This window comes from Saccopteryx bilineata, chromosome 2 (genome assembly GCF_036850765.1).
Source record: "Saccopteryx bilineata isolate mSacBil1 chromosome 2, mSacBil1_pri_phased_curated, whole genome shotgun sequence".
In the NCBI taxonomy this organism is placed as follows: Eukaryota; Metazoa; Chordata; class Mammalia; order Chiroptera; family Emballonuridae; genus Saccopteryx; species Saccopteryx bilineata.
The window spans coordinates 33139376-33162946 of NC_089491.1; the positions used below are offsets into that span (position 1 = coordinate 33139376).

Consider the following 23571-nt stretch of genomic DNA (forward strand, 5'->3'; position numbering starts at 1 on the left):
GTCACCGGCTGGGCTCCTGCGTACACCGGATTAGATGTAAGGATGCTAGCTAGTTGCTGGCACTTTGTAATTACACCTCTGTGTCCCCCATGGATCCTTCCACAGAGTTACACAAGGACAAAATGGCTCAGTCTCAGGGTTTAACATCTGGACCTCAGCCCGCTGGCATCAGAATGACAGGAGCATGAGATAAATGCAGATTTCTGGACTTCCTCTAAGACAGCTTCAAACCCAAATAGCTGGGCATGAGACATGGGAATCTGCAGTTTAGACAAGAATTTCTGGTAATACAGTATGGAACCGGAGAGGGGGCTAAGGAAGAGAATAAGGAGAATGGGGACTTTTATCCCTAATATTTGGTGACATGTCAGTCCCATGTCCGAAAAATACATAACGGTGAGGGAGCAAGGAAGACTGAATTTAAAATGCTGTACATGGACTTCAAGAGATGAGCTGAGATCCCAGGTCCCAGCATTTTGAAAATGAACTCCCGCTTTGTGTTTGGTGTCCGAGAATATGACAGGTTGAACTAGATCTTTTGATCCAGAAGCTCTTCTCTTGGAGTAAACACTGGGGGTTGAGAAGCTGTGGGAACTCTCTAGAGCCCCATCTGGTGTACTGAAACAGTGGCTTGTAAATAGAAACCCGTGAGGTAAATGCAATGTTCAAAATAAACACTTGCTCCCAGGAAATACCTTACGCTCCATGGGACTCTCTCTAGGATCACAGGATATTGGAGTTACAAGGAGCTTCAGAGATCACCAAATCTAGCCTCCTTATTTTACAAAGAAGGAAACTGAACTTCCGATGAGGGCAAGTGACCTGCTTGGAGTCTTATAGCAAGTGCATATTAGAACTGGGGGCGGAACCCAGGAGTCCTGGCTTCCAGTCCAGTGCTCTGTCTACTACTGCATTTTATTTTTTTACAGAGACAGAGAGAGAGTCAGAGAGAGGGATAGATAGGGACAGACAGACAGGAACGAAGAGAGATGAGAAGCATCAATCATCAGTTTTTCATTGCGACACCTCAGTTGTTCATTGATTGCTTTCTCGTATGTGCCTTGACCGTGGGCCTTCAGCAGACCGAGTAACCCCTTGCTCGAGCCAGTGACCTTGGGTCCAAGGTAGTGAGCTTTTGCTCAAACCAGATGAGCCCGTGCTCAAGCTGGCGACCTTGGGGTCTCAAACCTAGATCCTCCATGTCCCAGGCCAACGCTCTATCCACTGCGCCACCGCCTGGTCAGGCTACTTCTCCATTTTTTAATGCCTGATCATATTTTATATTTCTGTCCTGAGCCAACTTCTCTCTGATGACCCATTTGCAAATGCAGCAGGTTTCAAACTTCAAAGGAAGGAGTGGACCGAAGGAAGATAAAAATAATAGTAATTACCTGATGGAAAGTCTGAGAACAAACAGCTCCAAAAAGGCTGATTCTATAAGTAAGGTCTGATCTTCTTTGGGGAGATCAGTAAATCCAGGGATCTTTTCTGCCCAGCTTCTGGAAACATCGATGGAGGCTGTCAGAAGGTTGTAGAACTGTTGTACATGTTCAGCATCTGTGCCCACAGCAGCCTGATCAGTGGGACAGTACTAGAATGCAAACCATAGACAGCAGCGTTATCTCAGCTCGACGGGGACAACAGCATCATTTGCAAATGGGTTCTTCCAAGACTCTCTGTGCCTGCATCCTTACTTTTAGGTCCCACAGTTGATAAAACCCTTTTGCATTCAGAGTCTCATCTCACCCTCACAATGGCCCCACGGTATAAAGTGGATTTTGTTACCACTTAACAGACAATGTGCTGTAGTCTCACCCACGTGAGGTTTTCAATCTTGACTGCAACCACCTGTGGGGGGCAGGGAGGCTTGAAAAACTACTCATGTCTGAGTCAAAGCCACTGATATTCCAACTTAACTGCTCTGGGTTGAGGGTAATCGGGACTTTTAAAAGCTCCCCAGGGGGGTTCCAAAGGGCAGCCACTGCTGAGAACCAAGATCTCAGGGGTTCGTGTCTGTGGGAGCCTCGAGGATCTACTGATCCCACTAAAGCACAGCTGTCTCCCAACAAGATGCTTCACTAACCCGTGGTTCTCAAAGTGTGGCCCCTGGGCCAGCAGCACCAGCAACACCAGGGAAGGTGGTACTAGCAAGGAACACCTCGGGCCCTGCTCCAGACCCACAGAATCAGAAACTCTGAGAGTAGGTCCAAAACTCTGTTTTCACAAGACCTCCAAGTGATTCTCGTGCACACTGAAGTTTGGGAATGACAGAATTAACGAAGAGGAGAGGAGAATGATTTCTGCCTGCTGCAGATGAATTTCTGTGAGGCAGACCAGGACGAGGACAGGGGGGAGCGTGTCTCCTGGGCGGGACCCAGGCAGCCGCACACCGTCAGGCTCAGAACTTGTGGCTACTTAAATTAATGAAAATTAAATTAAAAATTTTGTCCCTCAGTCACACGAGCCATATTTCAAGTTCAATAGCCACATGTGGTGTAGAACGTGTCCATCACTGCAGAGCATTCCATAGGATAGAATTGACCTAAACGGTCCCAGGGGAAGAAAGATACAAGTAGGAATAATACCCAGCTTTTGGATAGTCCGGTAGAGTTAGGTTCTGCCTGAAATACAGGAAGAAAATTTTTCTTGCTTTGGGCAGAAAGATTGATACAGCAAGGTCGTAGTAATCAAGGGACAACCGAGAACACCAGCAGATCTGAGGAAATACGTAACGAGGCGCATCACTCTCTCTGCACTGATGGCGGCCACGTGGGCTTTCGCCTCCCTTCTCTCAGTCCTCCCAGAGTATGGACTTTAATTCTTATTTTACAAATGACGAAACTGAGGCTCAGAGAGGCTAAGAGACTTTCCCAGTCACATAACCAACAGTGGTACAGCCAAGACTTTAACAGTGGCCTTGTGGTTCCCAGTCCTACCGACCCTGGCTGCTCATACATCTGATGTTCCTAGCTGGTGGTTCGTGGTATGGTTTTTAAAAAAGCATTTTACTTTGCTCTAATGGGAGGTCTCTGGGTATATATTCATTTAGTCCCTTTGTCAGCAGCACAATGAATGGCATATTATTGCCCCTCAATAAATAGTTGTTGAATATTGTCTAATGAAAGAAGAGTCAAGGGCGTTCCTAGGTTTGTTACAATGCCCTAACCTGGCTGGAGGAGACCCAGCCAATAGCAGTCAGATCCTTATTGTAGAACTACTTAGGTATGAGGAAATGAGGCACTTATCTTAATTGGGTCTTTTTTTTTTTTCTTTGTGCATTCCCAAGAGGCATCATGAAATAACAAAAGAAACATCAGACGAGGAGCTGAGCTACTTTAATCCTAGATGTGTGCAGCACCCTAATTTGTGAAATAATATAGTTCTGCTGCTTAGTTGAGTTGTCTGGGGTAAACGACTTCACTTTTCTGAACATGTTTTCTCTTCTGTAAAATGAGGGTAATATTTTCCTCAATATTTTGTTGCAATGATGCAGTGATTAAATGTCATAATATATGTGAAGGGCCTGACACATAGAATGTATTTCACAAACAAGGACAGTGATGATACTAATGGTTATGACACTTGAAACACTCACTGTCCCTCAGTGTTCATATTTATGAAACCGGGGAAGGTTTCCACTTTTCAGCCCTGACTTTCTAGGATCCTCTAACATCAGGTTGATTCAGAGCTCCGGATCCTCTGTTCCCACCTGTCCCCCCCCCAGAGCCCAGACTCTATGAAGCCCTGGATGTTTCTGTGACATAATAGACCATGGGAGCAAAGTCCAGAAGGAACCAGCCTTCCTTCCCAGGAGTGGTTAAGGGCGGCAGCCTGAGCCTGCTGTCAGACACTTCCCACCACCTCTTTCCAGTGGACACACACCATATTAACCGGAGGAGTGTGGAAAAGGAGGACTCTATTTTACTTTCTCCTCTGATATGACCCTGATTCCATATGCTCTCCAAGGGCGGGGTGAAAATCAGAACAGAACCACCTTTAGAAAGCTGACAGCACTACATATGAAACTCCCCAGTGAGTGGTAACATGGAGTAGAAGCAGCAGCTCATGCGGTCCTCCTCCAGGCTCTGGGCTGACCTGCTGTGCAGCTGTAGACAAGTCACTTGACTTCTCTGGGTCTGTTTCTGCCGCTGAAGTAGGAAGCGACTGCACTGGCTGACCCCTAAGATTCCTTCTGGCTCTTGCATTCAGCTGTCTCTCTGTTATTGATTTCTAGCTTAATTCCATTGTGGTCTGACAGCCTACATTGTATGATTTCTTGTTATTTTTAATTTGTTGAGGTCTGTTTTATGGCCTAGACTATTGGCAATCCTGATGAAAGCTCCATGTGAAGGCTCTTGCATTCAATGATTCTAAATTTTGCTTAATCATACCAGGTATGATGTTATTGCCTAGAATTTGAGCTTGATAAGGCATTATTTTGTTTTAAAATAGGGTGTTAAGTAGAGAAAAAAAGACTAAAGGGTGTAAACGTTTTCCCGGGAATGGGACCTGACAGCTCCCTCCTGCCCTGACCGTGGCTCACAACTCAATAATCTCTCCGCCTCTAATATTTGCTCACCATCCTCCAGAGCACTTAGCTTTCGCCCAGGGTCCTCTGCAGGCCTCCGCCCCTGCTGGGCTCGCATTTCATGCATCCTGCACACAGGGAAATGCAGTCCCTGCCTGCCCTGCGTGTGCAGTTGCCTCTGAGGAAGCTCAGCAAGCAGGAGAGCCGGCAGGCCCGGCATGCCAGGCTCCAGCCAGACCCTCTGGGCTTCACCTGTAGTGATCCCAGTCCACGTCCCAGTATTCTGGAGCCAAATTGGACTCAGCATGAGCCACCTGTAACTTGGAGGTGAATGGAGGGTCAGCATTCCATGCTGAGGGAAAAGACAAACCAAGTATCCCCTCTACTGAACGTAATATTTGAATGAACCTAACACAACATTTTAGAGTCTTTCTCTGCCTTGCCTTTCTTTCAGAAAAACCTCAACCAAGGAATACTGAACCTGGAGCTGGAAGCACCAGACTCCATCTCTGCTTGTGTGCTCCCCTATATCATTTTTTCAGAGATAGTCAGATTTGGGGTTCGCCAGAGAAAATCTAGAAATATTTGTTTATTGATCATTCCAATCAAACGCAAGCCAAATAGAGAAAGACTTTAGAAATGAATCTCTTTTTTTCCTGTTTATGCTTTTTATTTTAGCCTATATGGATAATTGATCCATTAAAAATCTGGCTTTACCACTAGTCAAAGACACAGCATTCCATTTACTGACAGCTAACGTCTAATAGTGATTTCACTGAGGCACCCGGAATGAGAATCCAGAGCTACAAACAACCATGAAAGTTATGTAAACTGAAATGAGCCTACACGTTTCATATGGCAGTAATACGGCTATACAGTCAGATTTCAGCACAGCCTAGGCCTAGAACAAGTTATCTGAATGGAAACAAGGAACAAACACCAGCCCTAAAAAACTTAGCAATGTGATGCTTTCATAGCAATGTGGAATCTGGTATTTATCTTACTTGTCAGTCCAGGCTAAACATATAAAATATCCTAAGAGCATTTTATCTCCCTTACCATGTTACTTTTCCCTGGGTCTTTATATATTTTAGATATGATCATTCTATAAGCCAAACTACTATATATCTATATATATATATATTCATATATATATTCATATATATTCATATTATATATATTCATATATATATATATTCACACATATATCTTCATCCTTAGGTTCTTACACTTGAAAAAGTGACACTTTAAAGTTGGCAGTGAATATACTTTCCCCATATTTATTCCTTTTTTTCTAATTAACTCCCCTTAAAAACAAAACCAGAAACAAACACAACCTCCCCTCCTCCCACCAATGGTGTCACTGTAGCTATTTGTTAAGTTTCCTTTCTCTTTCTTTCATGGCATGTAAACTCCATGAAGGTAGGAGCTTTTCTTATTCAGCAATGTGTCCCTTGCTCTAGAACAGTGCCTGACACCCAGGAGCCATTCAATATTTATTCAATGAATTAACTGCTTTCTTGCAAATTTGTATCTCCACTGCTCATTCCTTTTCAGCCCAAGGAAAGCTGGGAAATAGGAGATTCCAGGTAAAATTGAATTATTCTTATTAAGCTATACTGATGGTCCTCAAATTTTAGTGTGCCAATGATTCACCTGAGGTGCTTGTCCCGCCTGCCTTCTCCCTTCCCCCCATTCTGACACAGCAAGCCTGGGTGTGGCTGCAGAATCTGCACTTTAAGCAAATACCCTGGCTCTTTCTGATACAGGCAGTCTGGGTACCACACTTGGGGAAATGCTGACCTGTACCCATAGGGAATTACAGCAAGCAGAGAATGAGAACACTGGGGGGGTCATGGGAGTGCACTTAGTCCAATCTCCTCACCATTCAAATGAGGAAACAGCCGCATAGAAGGGCAGGAACCAGCCTGAAATCATCTAATGAATTGGTGGTAATTTGAGAGGATCTTCTGAGGCACCTCATGAAACCACGCTTTGCAGAGTTTTCATGCTGTTTACTTTGTAGGTCTAACATGTGTTAGTCATGTTGTTTCACCAGCTATCTTGTGAACATACTTAAATGCCACTTGCTGGTGCCTGGTTTTATCTGAGCAATATCTCTTGTATTTGGCATCTGTTACTATGCTAAGTGACACCAATTACCAGAAAACATCCTGGTTTGCTGACAAATACTTGAAATGACCAAGTAATGAGGACGTTAGGTCTATTTTCTCTCCCATAATCTCTCTCAGTAATTATGTGGGCTCTGAAGCCAAGCCCAGTACCTATATATGCTTGTATTGCTAAATGAAAAGCAACTGTGGGGCAGAGAATAGCAACATTTCAAGAAGAAACATATCAGATGTGACATGTTTTGACTGCACTGATATACAATGATCTGAGCTCAGTTTTGAAGGAGCAAAGTTTGGCCCAAAGGAAATGAGAAGGCCCCAGAGCCAGGAACGCTTCCCCGAGCTAGGCGCTCTCTTTCTGGCCTCTAAAACATTCGCTCTCTCTGTGACTTGGAACCCAATTCTTGCACTTCCTTTTCTCACAAATGAGGACAACCAGTCACTCCCTACCTTAAAGGCGCGTGTACTGGTGTGAGAAGATTAGAACATACCTGTCTGGCAACCGTTTCCTCAGTTCTCTAGCTGTCTGATTCACCGAGAGAAGCTAGTACCTTTTATAGATAATTTCCATCAAATTGACTGTCTGAGTCAAATCTGACAGGGCAAATTCTTATTTAAAAATGAATAAATTATGGATACACAGTACTGCTGTTATCGGCTACTGCGCAAGAGTGGAATTAGGCAGAAACAAAGGAAGAGACTTTCATTTTTCACTTTATCCATTCCTGAACAGTTTGTCTTTAAAAAAACAAACAAAACCAAACTAATGGATATATATTACTATTATTGTAATTTTTTAAAACTGAATAAAGCTTGTTTTTTTCTTTAAAAAAAATCTAGTTAAATTGCCATTAAATAGAAGTGGCCGTATAGTGAAAGAGAAACATGTATTCAAGTACCTTGAATGAGATTTGGATCTAGGCCACGCTCTGCCATGACTTGTCTGACCTCAGACCAGTCACTTAACCCCTGGAAGCCATTACTTTACTCCTCTTAAAACATGGAGCTTGGATTAGATGATCCCAAGGTCACCTCCAGTTGTATAAATTTATAAACATAAAACTTTAAGAAGAAGTTTTTATGAAAATTAAGTTTTAATGTATGACATTCTTACAAAAATTACCAAAACCATAAATTAGATCACAGAAAGTTAGGGGTTAAGTATACTGCTCACAAAAATTAGGGAATATTTCAAAATACATATGAAGTGATAAAATATCCCCTAACTTTTGTGAGCAGTATAGTAGGCGCTCAATACATTCATTTTGCTTTTTTTTTTTTTAAGGAACAAAGCAATTCAATCTTGTTAAATAATAAATTACTTAACAACACATATTTTTATATGTATATGTAGATATAATCACTTGCATTTAGAAACAATAAGGTAAACCCCAGAATCATAAAATTTTAGAGTTGGAAGGAACTCAGTATCATCCCAAATAAGCTCTCCGCTAGTGAGGAACCCTGTTAATGTGTTCTCCTTAGTTACTATAATGTTGGTGATCACACTTCCACAGCAGCTCTTACAGCTAAGAGAGCTTCATCCCTGTCTTCAGAGTGAGCTGAAAGGGGCTCACTCCCTTTTTCTCTAGATCTGTCCCTGGGAGCAACAGTCGTCTTTGCCACAAGGCAAAAAAGCGAGCTACTCCTGCCAAACCTCCCTGTCCACATATTGTCATTTCCTCCAATCGTTCCTTGCAAGCTTCCTGAAGCAGTATGTCCACATCCCTTTTAAACCCCATCTTGGACCAGGACTCAAAACCTGAAGTGTGGTCGGACAGCACAGGGCCCGTGGGACCACCCTCAACTTGGTTCTGGCCCCACACTTCTGTGGCCTATGGTTCTTGAGTATCCGTCTGTTCCACCACACATATACTCTGTTGGTTCATAGTAAATGTGTATGGAACAAACTCCCAAGCTCCTCTTAACATGAACTACTGACAGGCCAAGACCCTCCCATGTTTTAAAATTCTAAATGCTCAGCTTCACATTTATTTTTGTTAACTTTCTTCGTGATGGTTTCAGCCCATCTTGTTCCAACCTGTCGAAATCCTTCTGAATGTTGATACTGACATCCATCATATTAGCGATCCCTCCCAGCTTTCTGTCAAATGTGATCAGCATGCCTTCTCTGCCTTCATCCAAGTTTTTGATGAAAAAAATCACTGTATTTTTTAAAAAAGATGACTTTTAATTTAATTGATTTGGGTCCAATTTTTGATAATTTTGTAAAGCTATCTAAGAGCAGGAGAATCCGAGCTATGAGGTTCAACCTGATTCCAAAACAATGCAATTAAAATAAATATGCTTTACAAAATTGCCAGGCCCCAAAGGTAATATCAATGTGACCCAGACTCTGGCATGGTCAATCTGCTATTTTGGACAAAGCTAACAATTAAATTGGATAAATGTTTGTTGATGAGGATGATGACTCTAGTCTAACACGCTGAATGGTACAGAGGCAAGCAAACAACGCTGGATTGATTTTTCAGTGTGGAGACAGTTCCCAGCTGGGACAACTCAAAGTGCTAGGGAGGGTATGCCACTGAATAGTCCACATAGACCCATAATCAGATAATCTGATGCAAAAAAAAAATCACTTTTGGAGCCTAAACTCTCTGGACCGACCACCAAAAGTGACTTCAAATATCCTGGAATAATGACAGCTTGTGTTATGTAGCCTCGGCATGGGCAGTAAGGAAAAGCTTCATTAATTCAGAAATATTGCATGAGGAGAGGCCAAAATTCCTTTAGAGAGAATGTCTTTATTCCAGACTGCCTTTCCAGCACCCTCTCCCACTGAAACCAGAGGTGCAATAAAGCTTGGTATTTAGGAACACTGACTTTGGGGTCCGACACACTTGGCTTCTAATTCTATCTCTGATGCATATTAATTTTATACCCTTGGGCAAGTCAGTCGTTTAGCCTTTCTCAGTTTTAATCTCCTCATCTGTCAAACACAGATCATAACTCTTATGATATTGCTCACGGCACCTGACATGTGAAGTGTTCATACTCATTAGCACATTCAACAAATGGTAGAAGTAGAGGTTTAGTCAAGGGGGTGACACACAAGGAAGGCACGGTGCTAAAGCTCTGATGAGTATCATCTTATTTAATCTTCACAAACCCCAGGAAGTAGATATTATAATTATAATTCCATAACACAGATGAGGAAACTGAGGCATTAAAAGATTTAAGCAGTTGTTCAAGGTCATTTGATGATGTTAGGATTTTAATCTAGGGGCCTGCATGGTTCCAAAGCCTAAGCCCTTAACCAACTGCATTATTATGCTAGACTCTTATTTAAGACTTGACTTAAGTCAAGAGACCCTCTTTGTAATCAGGAGAAGAGTCCTCAACCTTTGGTGCTAAAGATATACCACTCTTCTCCTATGAAGTCTTGTGAGCAGGTGCAGAGAGGAGGCTTCACAGCCCATAATTAGGGTAGGGATGAGGTAAGGAGGATCGAAGTGAGTGTACCAATCACAACATTGTAACCTAAAAGGGGTACATATAACAGAAACACTCACTGTTTTCTAGCTGTTCAAACAGAAGTTTGAAATATTGATTAGACCTGGAGAGGGGAGTCTGGTAATAGATGCCAATCCACACCAACCAAGCTGGGGATCCCAGGACTGGTATCTCTCTGGTCTGTGTGCAAACTCTCTAAGTTCTCTTGTCCTCCAGGGAGCGTAACTATCCCTACAGTTCATGTTTCTTTAAATGGTTAAATGAAACAGTGTACCACAATGTCTCGCATGTAGAAATTGCCCAATAATTGTGATCTTTTTTTCTTCCTTTTCCTCTTTGGCAATACCCTGTCTTAATAGAAGTTTGCTTTTCCAAGTCTTTTTTAAAAATTCCTTAGAGTAGTGTTTGTACATTTGCTCAGAAAATCCTTTCTCGTGGTTCTTGTCTGTTATCCAGATTTCCAGCAATTTGTAAAATTCAAACTGATGATATTTTACTATATGAAATAAAAATGTTGATATATGTTGGTTGACTTAAATAACAACACTGGTGGTAATCATTTATGGTTTTCAAATGTTTTCTCAACCATTTTTCCTGTGTGACTAATGATCAAAACATCCCTCTGAGATTAAATATTATAATCATCATCTCTGCTGTAGGGATGAGGAAGCCAAGAGCAGGAGCCAGGTGACACAGGTAGAAAGCAGAGAGGCGGCGTTCCATCTCAGTCCTCCTGATGTCTAGGCCAGAACATGCTCCTCTCCATCAAGTCTCATCCCACTGAACAAGCAGCAGGTCAGTCAGTGCCAATGAAATTGGGTCAACTGCTTCAGGATAACTTACAGCTCACCCAGATGGTTTGATCACAACATGAAAAAAACAGTAGTCACTATGTCTAAACCATGAAAAAAAATCTACAGATTGTAATTCACCTGCGCAGATTTTCATTGGCACAACCACCAGGAATCCTGCAGCAATGGGTATGACAGGTGCAACACTGTCAGGGCCACTTGTTAAGGCATTCAGAGACCCAGTGAGGCAAAATTATTTGGTGTAATGAATGCACTGGAATTGCTAACTGAAGTAAGAAATATAGAAAAGGTATGAAAACTGTTTAGCACAGTGGCAGGCACAGAGTCCTCCAGTCAACTCTAATTATTACTAGTATCATGAGTTAGAGACCCTGATCATTCATGCAAAAGCAAGACATTACAAAACTTACTCTGGAATAATCAAGATCTCTGGGCGTTGAGTCTGTTAAAGCTCGGACAAGGGCATTCATCATACAGATCGGAGGAGAAGGTGGAGAGGGCTGAGAAGGTTCCTGCTGTAATGGGCTCTTTGGTTTTGAAGGCAGCCGACCTCTCCTCCCCTTCAGACTATCTGTACGGACAACTGATGCCAAGGGAGAGAGAGAGAGAGAAGAAAATGTCTTCAAAGATATTCATGAATAGCCAGAGATCACAAAAGGGAATCAAAAACACTTTACAGATGAGCCATCATTAATGAGACCAACCATTTAAAAGTGGCAATAAGTTTGGAATAATATTCACACAATGATTTAATGAGAGTTGAAACAAGCAGCATAAAAGCCACCTCATACTTACATTTGGTAATGAATTAGCCCTAAAAGTCTCCTTCTTAAATAGAGCAAAGATTTATGTACACAAGCTCTCTGTTGATTCTGAGAAATTAGAATAAGTAGTCCTCAGCTACTTTTAAATGTAAACAGACACTGTAGATACAAAACGTTGGAGGGAAAGGGAAACGAGGAAGAATCACCCTCCCAACGTAAATATGAAAATTTTGTTCCAGTGAGACCTGAGAATACATAAAGCAAGTTGGATAAAAGGCATTATATCCATACCTTCTTTAACCATTCCGACACTGAGACACTTCTGGAATCGACAGTACTGACATCGGTTTCGACGTCTCTTGTCTACGGGACAGTTTTTATTTGCCAGGCAAACATATTTTGCATTTTTCTGCACCGTTCTCTGAGGAAATACAATACAGAGATAGTCAACTAATAGTTTCTGGAAAGAGGTAGAACCTGACAAGATGTATTTTAATTACAATGTGAAAAGCGACAGTGCAATTCGTATAATTAGATAAATTTAATTTCCTAACACGCTAGCCTGCAGGAAAAACAATTTTATTAGTGTTAGCTGCTGACAATGAAAATCATCTTGGATTGTTCTGAAGCAAGTCTCAGGAGACATCCAAGTCTGAATGATAAAATCATATCTGAAATTACCAGGTCAACATATCATACCTTGGAGGATTAGATTATCTCCACTTTTAATATCCCTTTGGGAACAATTTTCTACTTGTTCCACTCCCCTGATTATTGCTGACCTTATTAAAATAAAATCAAAATTATCTGGGATGTACTTTGTTGGCTATCACTTTTGTAAGTCAAATATCACAGTAACTGGCTTTGTTCCCCAATAGAGATGAAATCTAAAAGGCAAAGTCAGAATGTATCTAGTTAAAACATATAGAAAATAATGTTTTCATGCAAAAGAAATTAATCAGCCTGTGTAGTTTATTTTATCTTTAAGAATATAGACAGTAAATGGTCATATTTGATATCTGAAATCAAAATCTTAAAATTGGGCACTAATAACCACTATCACATCCAAGAAAGAAAAACCAAAAACCAAAACAAAAAGAATGGGAGAAAGAAAGGACTATGTGAGCCATATATTTTCAATGAAAATTCCCAGGAATAGGTTATTTCATAAATGGCTATTGACATAGACATCAAAATAGCAATATGTAAAAGATATCTCATAAAACTTGGACTTGGATATAAAATAATGTTGTATTTTTCTGAATCACATATTATTTTAAAATGCCACAAGGAGAAATAGTTGAGCATAATTTTATTCTCCAAATATAAAGGAAGCTTGACTTTTTTAAAAATTGAAAATATTGGTGCAAACAGATGGGTGTATTTACCACTTTGGGTGAAATCATTCAGAAATTACCTTAATCTATACAACTCCAAATAGAGAAGAAAGTTGGGATTTATTTGATAAGCCTAAAAAAAAAAGAAATCCAGGTAATTTGGGGTTGGTCATCTATCTCTTGCCCAAAATTCTAGCCTTATTTTCAATCTTTACTTTTAGCTCAACCCCCATCTATCAGTTTTACCCTATCACCTTTTAATTCCACTTTAGGAGATCATTTCTAAACTGCTTATTTAAAACTTTAAAAATCTAACAGAGCCAGAAGCATCTTCCCTGCATTAGGAAGTGATTTTAGTTTCAAGTGCAAAGTTCCACAATACAGACATGCTTCCGAGTTTCCATCATTTAAATTCTCAGCAGTCTTTAAGGGTGGGAAACTTGTATTTCCTGAATGAAGCTCCCTTTGATGGAAAATTACAGCAATTTCTACGCCTCTCTTTCTTGCCATCATCCTCAAGGCTCTATGCCCATTTGAGTGCTGGTGGCATTTTGCTTCAGGTATAAATTTCCCAATAACCTGAGATCTTTCCCACAGTTGTGTGTGCCTGCCCAGTTTAAGGACAGGGAGAGATCGTTACAGTTCAATCACTGAATTCCATCATTAACTGCATTTCATGTCACATTTTTAAAGAATTCAATTTAATGGTAGAAAGCCACTGGGTAAAACCTGCTCCCATTCCCTTAATTAACAGATCTGTGGGGTGGTTCTCTCCCATCCTACCCCCCACCCTTCCAAGTATAGATTTGTTTTCAAGGGATTGCTGCAGAAAAGGAACGCTGTGGGGGAACACTTAATTGACATTTCTAGACTAGGAATGTATTACCACTCCTTTATTTTGGTCCACTCTCAATCATTCAGGGGTGGTTATATTTGGAGTTACTCTTTCTTTTCCCCTTTTTGGCTGCCCATTTTACTGCCCTTCAGCATTTCCATTGAAATGATGTAAAAATCAATCTGGGAAAGGCATGCAATTCCTTGAAAATAACCCTGGTAAAGCTTGAGTCATTAAGACAAAAAAATTGGCTAACCTGAGGGTTCTACATTTAAAACATCATAATCCTACATACCTTCTGTATGGCTCTGAACACATTGTGAATTCTTTTCACAAGCATTTACTAAAACTTCTGCAGAATTTAATTAACCACATGATTTCTAACCCCATATCAAAAATAACTGTTGCCTGTTGGTACATATCCCAATCCACAAAGATGTGAATTTTTATGTATATATACTCTGTCATTTTCACTTATAAATGAATTATTGTTTTATGGCCCTTTAAAAATTAGAAAGTGCTTTCATAATTGTTTTATGTCATTTAGTACTCACAGCCCTTCTCTGAATTGTATTCAACTGATGGGGAAATTGAGGCCTAGAAAGAAGTGTCATGCCCAATGTCATGTAATTGGTAGGTGACAGATCAAGGCCTCCTATTTGAGTTCTCCAAGTCCAGCTTGCTCCCATATACATCCTATTGGCTTCCCAAATCCCAGTTATCCAATCAGCATCCAGTTCCCCTCTCCAGCCACCCTGCCTAGCACTGTAGGCTAGGGAGTGATTCTTTTTTTTTTTTTTTTTTTAACTTTTATTTATTCATTTTTAGAGAGGAGAGGGAGAGAGGAGAAAGACACAGGGGGGGGGGAGCTGGAAGCATCAACTCTCATATGTGCCTTGACCAGGCAAGCCCAGGGTTTTGAACGAGCGACCTCAGCGTTTCCAGGTCGACGCTTTATCCACTGTGCCACCACAGGTCAGGCCTAGGGAGTGATTCTTGTTAGAGAACTTTCGTGGGTTTGCAAATGCCTGAGATAATGGTCAGGATAGTGGGAAGACTGGCACAGAATTAAATGTCTGAAGAAGTCTTGGAGTCCAAAGCAAAAAGAGAGCAGCAAGAGAACAAGTCCTTTCCCCCCTGAGTGGTATAAGGAGCACCCAACTTAAAAGTCCAGAGAAACCAGCTGGAGCTGTCCCACATACTGATAAACCACTGTTTACATGCTACACAAGGCTTCACCTCTCTAAGCTTCGGCTTCCTCCTGGGTGACATATGGGGGAGGCTGAGGACCACTCCCACTGTAAAATTCTCTTTGTGTCTGTGAGATCATGAACAACTTCCACACCTGGCACTGTGTGTGGCACAGAAGTAAGGTGGATTAGTGAGGCTCCAGCTTCTATCTTCTATGGAGGGAGCTGGCCCAAACTGCATCTGGCCAGTTGCCCATTCTGCAGCTGCAGAGGTGTGAAGACTGTGCATTTTGGGGTCATGTAAACATGAGCTGGCATCCTGTCTCCCTCACTCTCTGAATGTGTGTACTGGGCAGATTAATCTCTCCATTTAAGACATTTAAAAATAGCTAGTGAGTGGTCAGAATGCATTCTCAGGTCTGTCTGATTCACCAGTCCTAGCTCTTACTATGAGGATTAAATGAGATACAAATGTATACGCCTGGCACCCACCCAGTCCCCTCAGATTGGACACAGGAGAAATGCAGAGGCTTTTGCACTTTTGAGGTCACATGTCCCTTTGAAAATCTGCTGAAAGCTCCCTTCAGAAAAGTGATCATAAGATAATGCCAAGTCAGGAAGTGCACAGTCCCTCTAGTCCATGTGGGGTGGCCTCCTGTAATAGACTTCAAGTTAAAGCACCCTGAGAAAACGGATGTGAAGGTGCTAAACTGCAGGAATGCAGAGTATAACAATTACACCTCTCAAATGGGAAGGACCCACTTAGTCGCTCGCTTGAGCGGGCAGCCGAGGAGGCTGGCTGCGGAAGGAGGGGCGCCAGGAGGAGATGGACGCTCACCTTAAAGAAGCCCTTGCAGCCCTCGCAGGTGCGCACGCCGTAGTGCTGGCAGGCAGCGTTGTCCCCGCACACGGCGCACGTGCCCTCACCCGATGACGAGCTCCTGATGGGCGGCGACGGCAGGCTGGGGCTCTCACCCAGCAGGCTGGACGCGGTAGGGGAGGCCGTGAGGCCGAGCGGCGGGAAGGCCAGCGCGGCCGGCCTCTTGGCCAGCTGCAGCCCGTATGGGTGGCCCTCGAGTACGGCGGCCTGGCTGCTCGCGGCGGCGCCTCTGGGGGGCAGGCTGAGCGCAGCGGCGGCCGTCGGGTCGTAGCCGAGGTGGTGGCCGCCGGCCGGGCTGGGCGCCGGCGGGTGCGGCGGCGAGGGCTTGAAGGGGAAGAGAGGGAAGCGCGCGGCGGGCACCGTGGGCACCGCTTTCATTGGCGGGTCCAGCAGTGGGCTGGGTGCAATGCAGCTCTGCGCCGAGGACAGCGCGTCGTCCCACAGCGTCCCCGCCTGCGGGGGGAAGCCCGGCGTGGTGGGGGTGGACGGCGGGGACTGCTTGAAGTACATGGAAGTGCTGGGCAGCACCTCGTCCTCCGGTCCGGAGGGGGGCGGAATGGATGGCTGCTGCTGCGACTGTTGCTGGTGATGGTGATGATGATGGTGGTGAGGGTGGTGGTGGTGGTGGGGGTGATGGTGGTGGTAGCCATGCGTGTGGCCCTCTTCCACCTTGATCAAGGGTCGTGGGCCAGGGGGCTCCATTTGGTACTGGCAGGGCTTGAATTCGTAGTTGCTCGAGTAGCCCTCCACGAAGGTACTGAAGCTGGGCAGAGATGTGGTGGCCGTGGCTGTGATTTCAGTGCTGCCGAGGTCCATGGTCAGCTTGGTGTAGTCAGGATTCATGATCTCTGCTGTGTATTCTGAGCTATAGGTCTGCGCTGCATAACTGGAACCTGGAGGCGTAGGATTATACTGGGCTTGCACGCAGGGCATATCTGCAGGGACAGGGAAAGGGTCTTTCAGAAAAGTCATCACTCTTTCCTAGCTAAGAGGTAGCACTGACGTCATTGCACTTTAATCTAGGTCGAGGAAATAGAAAGGAAGTGACATCCTTTCCTCCTTCTGCTAGCATAGATTTAAAGCCCCATGCTTCCATACTTTCTTCCCCGGGAAGAAAGCTGAATCCCTGACAGACTGTCAAAGGGACCACAGAATGCCAAACCCCAATCTCCTAGGGACTTCTAAGCCCACCTCTCTTCCTTTCCCTGTCTTCCACCAGATCTCGGAAATTTGATGTCTACCCTCACAGGCCCAGTGATGCTTTTTAAAGTGGTTTTGAGCCCTAAAAATTAATTGGAGTGACTTCAGCAACTAGTTGGGAGGACAAGAAGAAAGCCAGTGAATGCTCTGTTGGTTTATTTGGGGGGGGGGGGGAAGAGGCCACTGGTCCCCTAAGTCTCACACATATTGATTTATAAACCTATTAGGGGGAAAAAAAAGTGTCCTATATGGGACTTAGTGGCCAAGGGAAACAGTGACAGTCTAACATTTTATAAGTGCCAACTAAGGCTACCCACACACGTTGTGATTGCTTTCTCCCACCTCCTCCCCACTCCTCCAGACAGGGCTAGCAGCCTGCATAACTGGGAACCCTGTTGATGACTTCAGCCAGCTAGGTGGTGAGGTGGGAATGTAGGCCCAGGAAATGGACTCATGGGAGTTTGCACCATCTGTAAAGAAAAAGACCAGCAGCTGCAACAAAACACCCACCAAACCTGCTCTGTGTTATATAGAGTAGATATATATTTTCCCCCCAATTCTGACATAAAAAGGTATATAAGTGGCTGTTTTATGACAACAGTTTACAGCTATCATAATAGGCAAGTAAGTTTATATATTTTCTTTTGACAGAAGAATTAGTAACCCTAAAAAAGAAAGCAGTTTTTTTAATAGGTTTAGTTTCTCTGCCAGTATGACTATGTTGAGCCCCAAAGAGACTGGTATCCATTTTGCTTACTATTGTTCAGGGAGGCTGTGCTGGATGAGAAGGCCCTGAGAATTATAGGATCTAGTGAATGACTTACCTAACTATTTCCCTTTCTTTGTGGCTAAATATAAATGGTAAAATGGGCAATTTCTGGTGGTTGTTTTTTTCTGAACCAGAGGAAACCCGGGTTCTTAATGTCTATATGGAGTCTATGGTGTAAAAATTGTGACTAACAGAAAGGTGAGTACTTCACATTTCCTTTGACATCTTTCTCTTATTCACATTGCCAAATCTGATTGAGTCATGTGTGTATGGGATGAAATCTTGACTTGACAAGAGGTCATGAGGGCCTGTTGGAAGAAGCAGTGATGAGGAGGGGCCAGTACAAGCCTTTATTTTTCAAGCAGGACCTTAAAAACACTCACTAGTTTGAAGTTAAAGGATTACTTATCATGCTGTCAACTCATTGGGATGAAATGAAAGACCAATCATTTAAAAGAAAGAACACTGCCTGATGTTTCGTCTATTCTCCTTCTCCCTTCAGACCTCTAGGATGTCTCTATTAGTCTTTTCTATCATTCTTCCTTGCCAATCCTACCTATTGCTCTTGTGCCTTTCTGTGGTTTCTAGCTAGAGTGTGAGTTCACTGGGACTGAGTTCTATTTATCTGCATAACTTTGGTGCCCACACAGGCCTGGCACCCGGTATCCCTTTGACAAGTGCATAAAGAGGTGTTACAAGCCAAGCCTTTAATCCTTTATTTTGCCAACTCAAATTACTCCTTGGATTTCAGGTCAAATATTTTTTCTCTTTCCCTCAAAGCTTCAATAATCCATACTTCTGCACCCAAGTGATTTGGGTTATATACAAACAAAAAGGTTCTGTATTGCTCTAAGTGATCCCATAATTCTTAAATGCATAAACTGCATATAAAAGGAGAGGGAAAATGACATCAAAATGTATTTAAAGATCCTAATCTATGGTGTATTTTTCTTAGGAAAAATATTTTTGAGAAATGCAATGCTTAATCTGGCTGCTCCACTGTAACAACAGGGCGTGGTATCCATTGGAGCTTCCTAGAAGGAAGCGACCTGTGCTGTGAAATTAGCGGCCAGCAGTCGCTCTCCTGGCGCTGGGCACGCTGACCAGTTTGTCCGCTGGTTGCATGGCTACCCTACCTACCTTTCCCAGGCCGGGAGGAATGAGGGGTCGTGCCTTTAGACCTACCTGGAGGATATCTTGCGCGCTGAATGGTGGGGCTGTGGGTCTCTCCAGCGGAGGCTGAGAGTGAAGGAGGCGGTGACGTCCGGCTAGGCGAAGCTGCGGCGGTGCGGCCCGGCTCCGCCGAGGGTCCAGTCTCAGGGCCGGGACTAGCCGGGCTGCGCTCTTCCGCAGTGGGCTCTGCGGGCACCCGCAGAGAGAACAAAGGTCACAATAAGTCCAGGCTGTCACCAGGGCCTGGGCTGGGAGCATTGGGAGTTGGTGGGGGCCTCTAAAAATGCAACGTTAATTACAAAAAATTATAAGGGTAAGGAAGCAGTGCTTAAGGTGATTGGAGTCCCGGGACAAGAAGCATCACACCACCTTGGGGTAGCTGTGCTCACTGCTGTTTTGTGGCACCCGAACCCAAGCTCAAGACGCGAAGCCTGACGTCGCCCAGAAATTGACACCCACCTCCATTGGTTTGAGCTCACCAAGTCAGGAAAACCGAAAAAAAAAGAAAAAACACTTGAGGAAAGAGTTCCGCTCGAATTCAGGGAGTCAGTGAGTGTATACCAGCGGGAAATAGTATTTCCAATTCCACCCGCCCCCCCCCCCCCTTCAAATACAAATTTTACATGATGCAAAGGAAATGCACAAGGTCCGGAACGAATGCATGAATGCCCCGAGGAATTAAGAAAGTCAGAGCTTTTCATTCTAAATGCTAATGGAGCTTTGCTTCTCTTTGCTTCTATTAGCAGCGAGTTTCGGGGGCCAGGGGTCAAGCAAACAAAAGGGCACAGTGGAAACAGGCCCGCGCTGGAAGCAAGGCGACAAGGCGGATGGCGTTCGCAGCTGGTGGGGAGGACGGTGGGGAGGCCCCCTGCACCCAGCGGGAGGTATCCTCAAGGGTGGGCGACTTCGAGGCTCGGGGCCATCCGGCTGTCCGGAGGGGGCACATTCCGGAGGGCGTCCGCGCAGCTCCGGGGCAAGCGTCTCTGCGCATTGCCTCAGCGAAACTTTGTAGCAGTTCCGCCGGCCTCGAGGAAAGATCCCACTGTCCTGAACTCCGGCCTATAGCGCCCCCTTTGTCCGGACCCACTCACAGCTCCAGAGGAGGGAACGTGGAGCCAAAATAAACAAAACACCAAAATCCTCGAGAGTGCGCGGGCGGCGAGGGTCATGTAAATTTTGTCTCCAGCAGCCCCTGAGCCGAGGGTTTCCCTTAAGAAAATGAGCGGGACTCGGAGTCTTCATGCCCGGGAAGCCCTTGAAGGCCAGGTCATGAAGGATTCCCTTGACACCCCCAGCCCCCCAACCCCAGTCTTTGCCCCAGCCACAGCTGATACTGTGGAAAGCTTGCGCAAGCTCTGGCTCAGGCAGGCACGGACCTTCCCACGGCTGTAGCTTGCGCTTGCAGTCCCCCACCCCTCGCATCTCCAGTGAGGGTCTCCAGCAACCTCCCACCATCTCCTTCAGCAGGTGCCCGCATTCCCACCCTTCCGCAGGGTCTTTCAAGCGGAGCCTTTCTCTGACTCGGGTGGGGAGGGTCGCGTCTCTTCAGAGAAGAGGCTCTTCCCGAGCACCAGCGTTCGCGGGAAGGAACCACCCTACAGCTGAGCAGAGCGCCCCTTGGCTCTCTCCCCCACCCCCAAAGGCCGGTTACCTAGGCAAAGCCTCCGCGCCTGGAAACACGTTCCGTGGCTCCTGCTCGCGGCCGCCGGGGCTGGGAGCACGGAGCCCAGGGGTTGTAAATTAGGAAGAAATAACTACCTCTGTCAAAGCCCCTTTCTTTCTCGTGGGCGGACGAAAGGAACACCCCCGTGTTCCCCTCCCCGTGGTAAAGCGTGTGGAGGAAACCGTGAAACGCACCATTGTGACCCGGGCTCCTCCGCGGAGTTTCCAACCCTGGGGAGCGGGGGCGGAGGTTGGGCGGGGGCAAGTGTAGTGGAGGAGAGACCGACAGAAAGGGAAAGACCGAGATTCTCAGAAAGACCGAGAAATAGGAGAGACAAACCGCGGGGAGAAATCCTGCGAGCGCAGGGGCCAAGGCTCGGGTGCGGGGGGGTGGGGAGGGAGCGGGTGCGGAGGCTGCTGCGGCCTAAAGACTCTTGGATATTCATATTGGAGCATCCCGTTCAGCTAAGGTAACTCGACTACACTGTAACTTCATTCATTGTGCCCAGCAGCCGCGTTGGGCAGCTTTCTCTTTCCCCAACTTAGTTCTAGAAAATATTACTTCGTCGTGGGAAAAGAGAATTCAGGATTAAACTGGCGATGAAATGACTGAACAGGCGCCCTGAACCTCCCTCCTGGCACCCCAGGGCTCTGGGATAACAGCCCGAGATTTCTGATTTCCAACTCCTTACAGCTAGCTCTTCCCTCTGGAGTACCCGGAGGCATAAATAAAAGGCAATCTTCAAGAATATTCTTTGAAATCAAGGGACAAATTGCTTAAGCCTCACGACTGCCTGAAGTTTTCCGCTGGTTCTAGAGGTGCCTTTGGAAGGCAGTCTCCGCAGGCTGCTTTGGCACGACCGCGCTCCGCTCACCATCGAGAACTTTCATTTCTATCAATAGTAAAACAGAGCAACTTCTCCAAAAGCGCGAATTCTGTCAGTTACGAGTAAAACATGCCTTTCCCACACTGAGCCAAGCCTTACGGATAGGGAGCCCGTCTCCACGCGTGTCGGAGCGCGGGAGCCCGCAATTACACCCGATTACCTCCGAAGGGAAAAGTGTAAACGGGCAAGTCGGCGGCGCCGGGCAAACGTGCCTAGCGGAACCCTAGGCTCATTTCAATACAATAAGCCACATTCCTACAATTATGCCCACTTTCCTGAGATCCTCCGAGCGTCTTTGCAAACTCCAGCCGCTGCTGCCCAGACCCCTTCCCTCCCAAACTCTCTCCCAGTTAACTGGCTCGGACTCACTCTTAGTTTATATTAACTTGGACCCACCGGAGCCCCTATTTTCAATCCTAGTTAAAACGCAGGAAAATTACTGCCGTTCATCACCGGAGCTGCAACTCCCTGCCGCGGCTGCCGCCGCCACCGAGAGCATCATTACCATGACAACTAGAGCCGAAATACCCTGAATTACATCGCCGGAGCTGCTACTGCACAAATCCCGGTCCTCCTCTTTGTTAGAGGCTTTTCGCCCCTTCGGGCGAGGGGAAGAATCCCGCGAGCTCCAGATATCCCCGCGGGTCTGCTACAGGGGAAAAGTTTAGGATCAGAATCCACCCGCCGCTCCACGAGCAAAGCCGCAGTGAGGAGGCGAGGGGGGGAAAACCCCAACTCAAAGTTGTCAATTTCGGGAGCGGCGCTTCCCAGTGCGCCAACTTTTTAGCAAGTCCCCCAATTAAGTGGGTGAATCTCAAATACGTACTTGAGTGCTGTGGCGGTTCCGTCTTTAGAGAGAGTTTCTAGAGAGCTGCCCCGAAATCTGCACTGGGAGGGGAGTCACAGCTGCTGTCCCGGAAGGGCTGCGGTGTACAAGCCCAGCGGCTCCCAGTGGCGGTGAGCGGCTGGCAGGGATGCTGCGATCCCGACTCATGGGAGGGCGCCGCCGAGGGGTTCCGCGGGCGTCCTGGCTCAGGCTGCGACCCGGGACAAGGATGCCGCTGCTGTTTCCACCTTCACGGCCACCGCTGTCAGCGTTGCAAAGTGCGCCCGGGAAGGGCGTCCGGCTGCCGCGCGGCGCTGCACCCCCGAGGGCGCAGGGCGAGAGGGGTGTGAGCACTCGGGAGAGAGTGGAGTGTGTGTGCGGAGCGTGTGTGCCCGCGTGTCTGTGTGTGCGAGTGAGGGAGCGGGTGTGAGCTTGTCTGTGTGTGGGGAGCGGAGGAGGAGCAGAAGCTGGAGGGGTGGGGGGCGGGAGGCAGGAGACTCCGCTCTCCCGGCTGCGCGTTCGCTCGCTCTCTCGGCACGTCATTTATGCCACAGGAGCCCTAGCGGCCTCTCCATAGAGTGCCTGGAATGCGAGACGTCAATGTGACGCCATGGGACGCTACGTCACCCTCCTCCTCCCTCCCCTGGCCCAGGCGGTTCCGCGTGTGCGAGGGAGGGTGTGTGTATGTGTGTGCGTGTGTGTGCTTGTACGTGTGTGTGCGCGCGCGCGTCCCCAGGCCATTCGCCGGGCGGCACAATGGAAACTCCGCGGCGCAGCCAGCCCCAGCCCTGAGGCCTTTCCGATACTCGCTGGCAACCCCTTTGCAGTGGTGCTGCTCGCCCGGGCACGAGTCTGCGAGAAAGAGCGGCGGCCCGCCCTCCGGTCAGGGAGGACCGCCCAGCTGTCAGGCTCGGGTGGAGTAGAGTTGGAGGAGTGCTGCTGGCTCACCTCCGAGGCTGCCCCGAGGCAGCGAGCCAGGGCGAGAGGGTAAGGGAGAGGACAGCTCTTCCGAAAGGGAAGGCTCCGCCAGCCGGTTTCTCCGAGTGACCTGGCAGCGGGCGCAGAAGAAGTTAGGCACCAGACCAAAGACTCCCTGAGGTGC

General features: G+C 46.1%; 1 protein-coding gene and 1 long non-coding RNA gene across 5 annotated transcripts in view; one reads left to right on the forward strand and one right to left on the reverse strand.

Moving 5' to 3' along the window:
- The window catches only part of NR4A3 (nuclear receptor subfamily 4 group A member 3), a 34592-nt gene extending 11698 nt beyond the window's left edge, over positions 1 to 22894 (reverse strand). The window contains exons 1-7 of one of the 2 annotated variants that reach the window (XM_066256650.1): positions 22470 to 22894; positions 19107 to 19280; positions 17495 to 17622; positions 15911 to 16887; positions 12002 to 12131; positions 11357 to 11529; positions 1392 to 1591 (exon numbers count right to left, since the gene is read on the reverse strand). In XM_066256650.1, coding sequence (XP_066112747.1) covers positions 1392 to 1591; positions 11357 to 11529; positions 12002 to 12131; positions 15911 to 16885 — 1478 coding nt within the window. In that variant the 5' untranslated portion in view covers positions 16886 to 16887; positions 17495 to 17622; positions 19107 to 19280; positions 22470 to 22894. The remainder of the gene's footprint in view (positions 1 to 1391; positions 1592 to 11356; positions 11530 to 12001; positions 12132 to 15910; positions 16888 to 17494; positions 17623 to 19106; positions 19281 to 22469) is intronic. The other variant, XM_066256649.1, reaches the window with a different exon arrangement.
- The window catches only part of LOC136324169 (uncharacterized), a 168755-nt gene that overhangs the window by 56279 nt on the left and 88905 nt on the right, over positions 1 to 23571 (forward strand). The gene's annotated exons all lie outside the window — the stretch shown is intronic.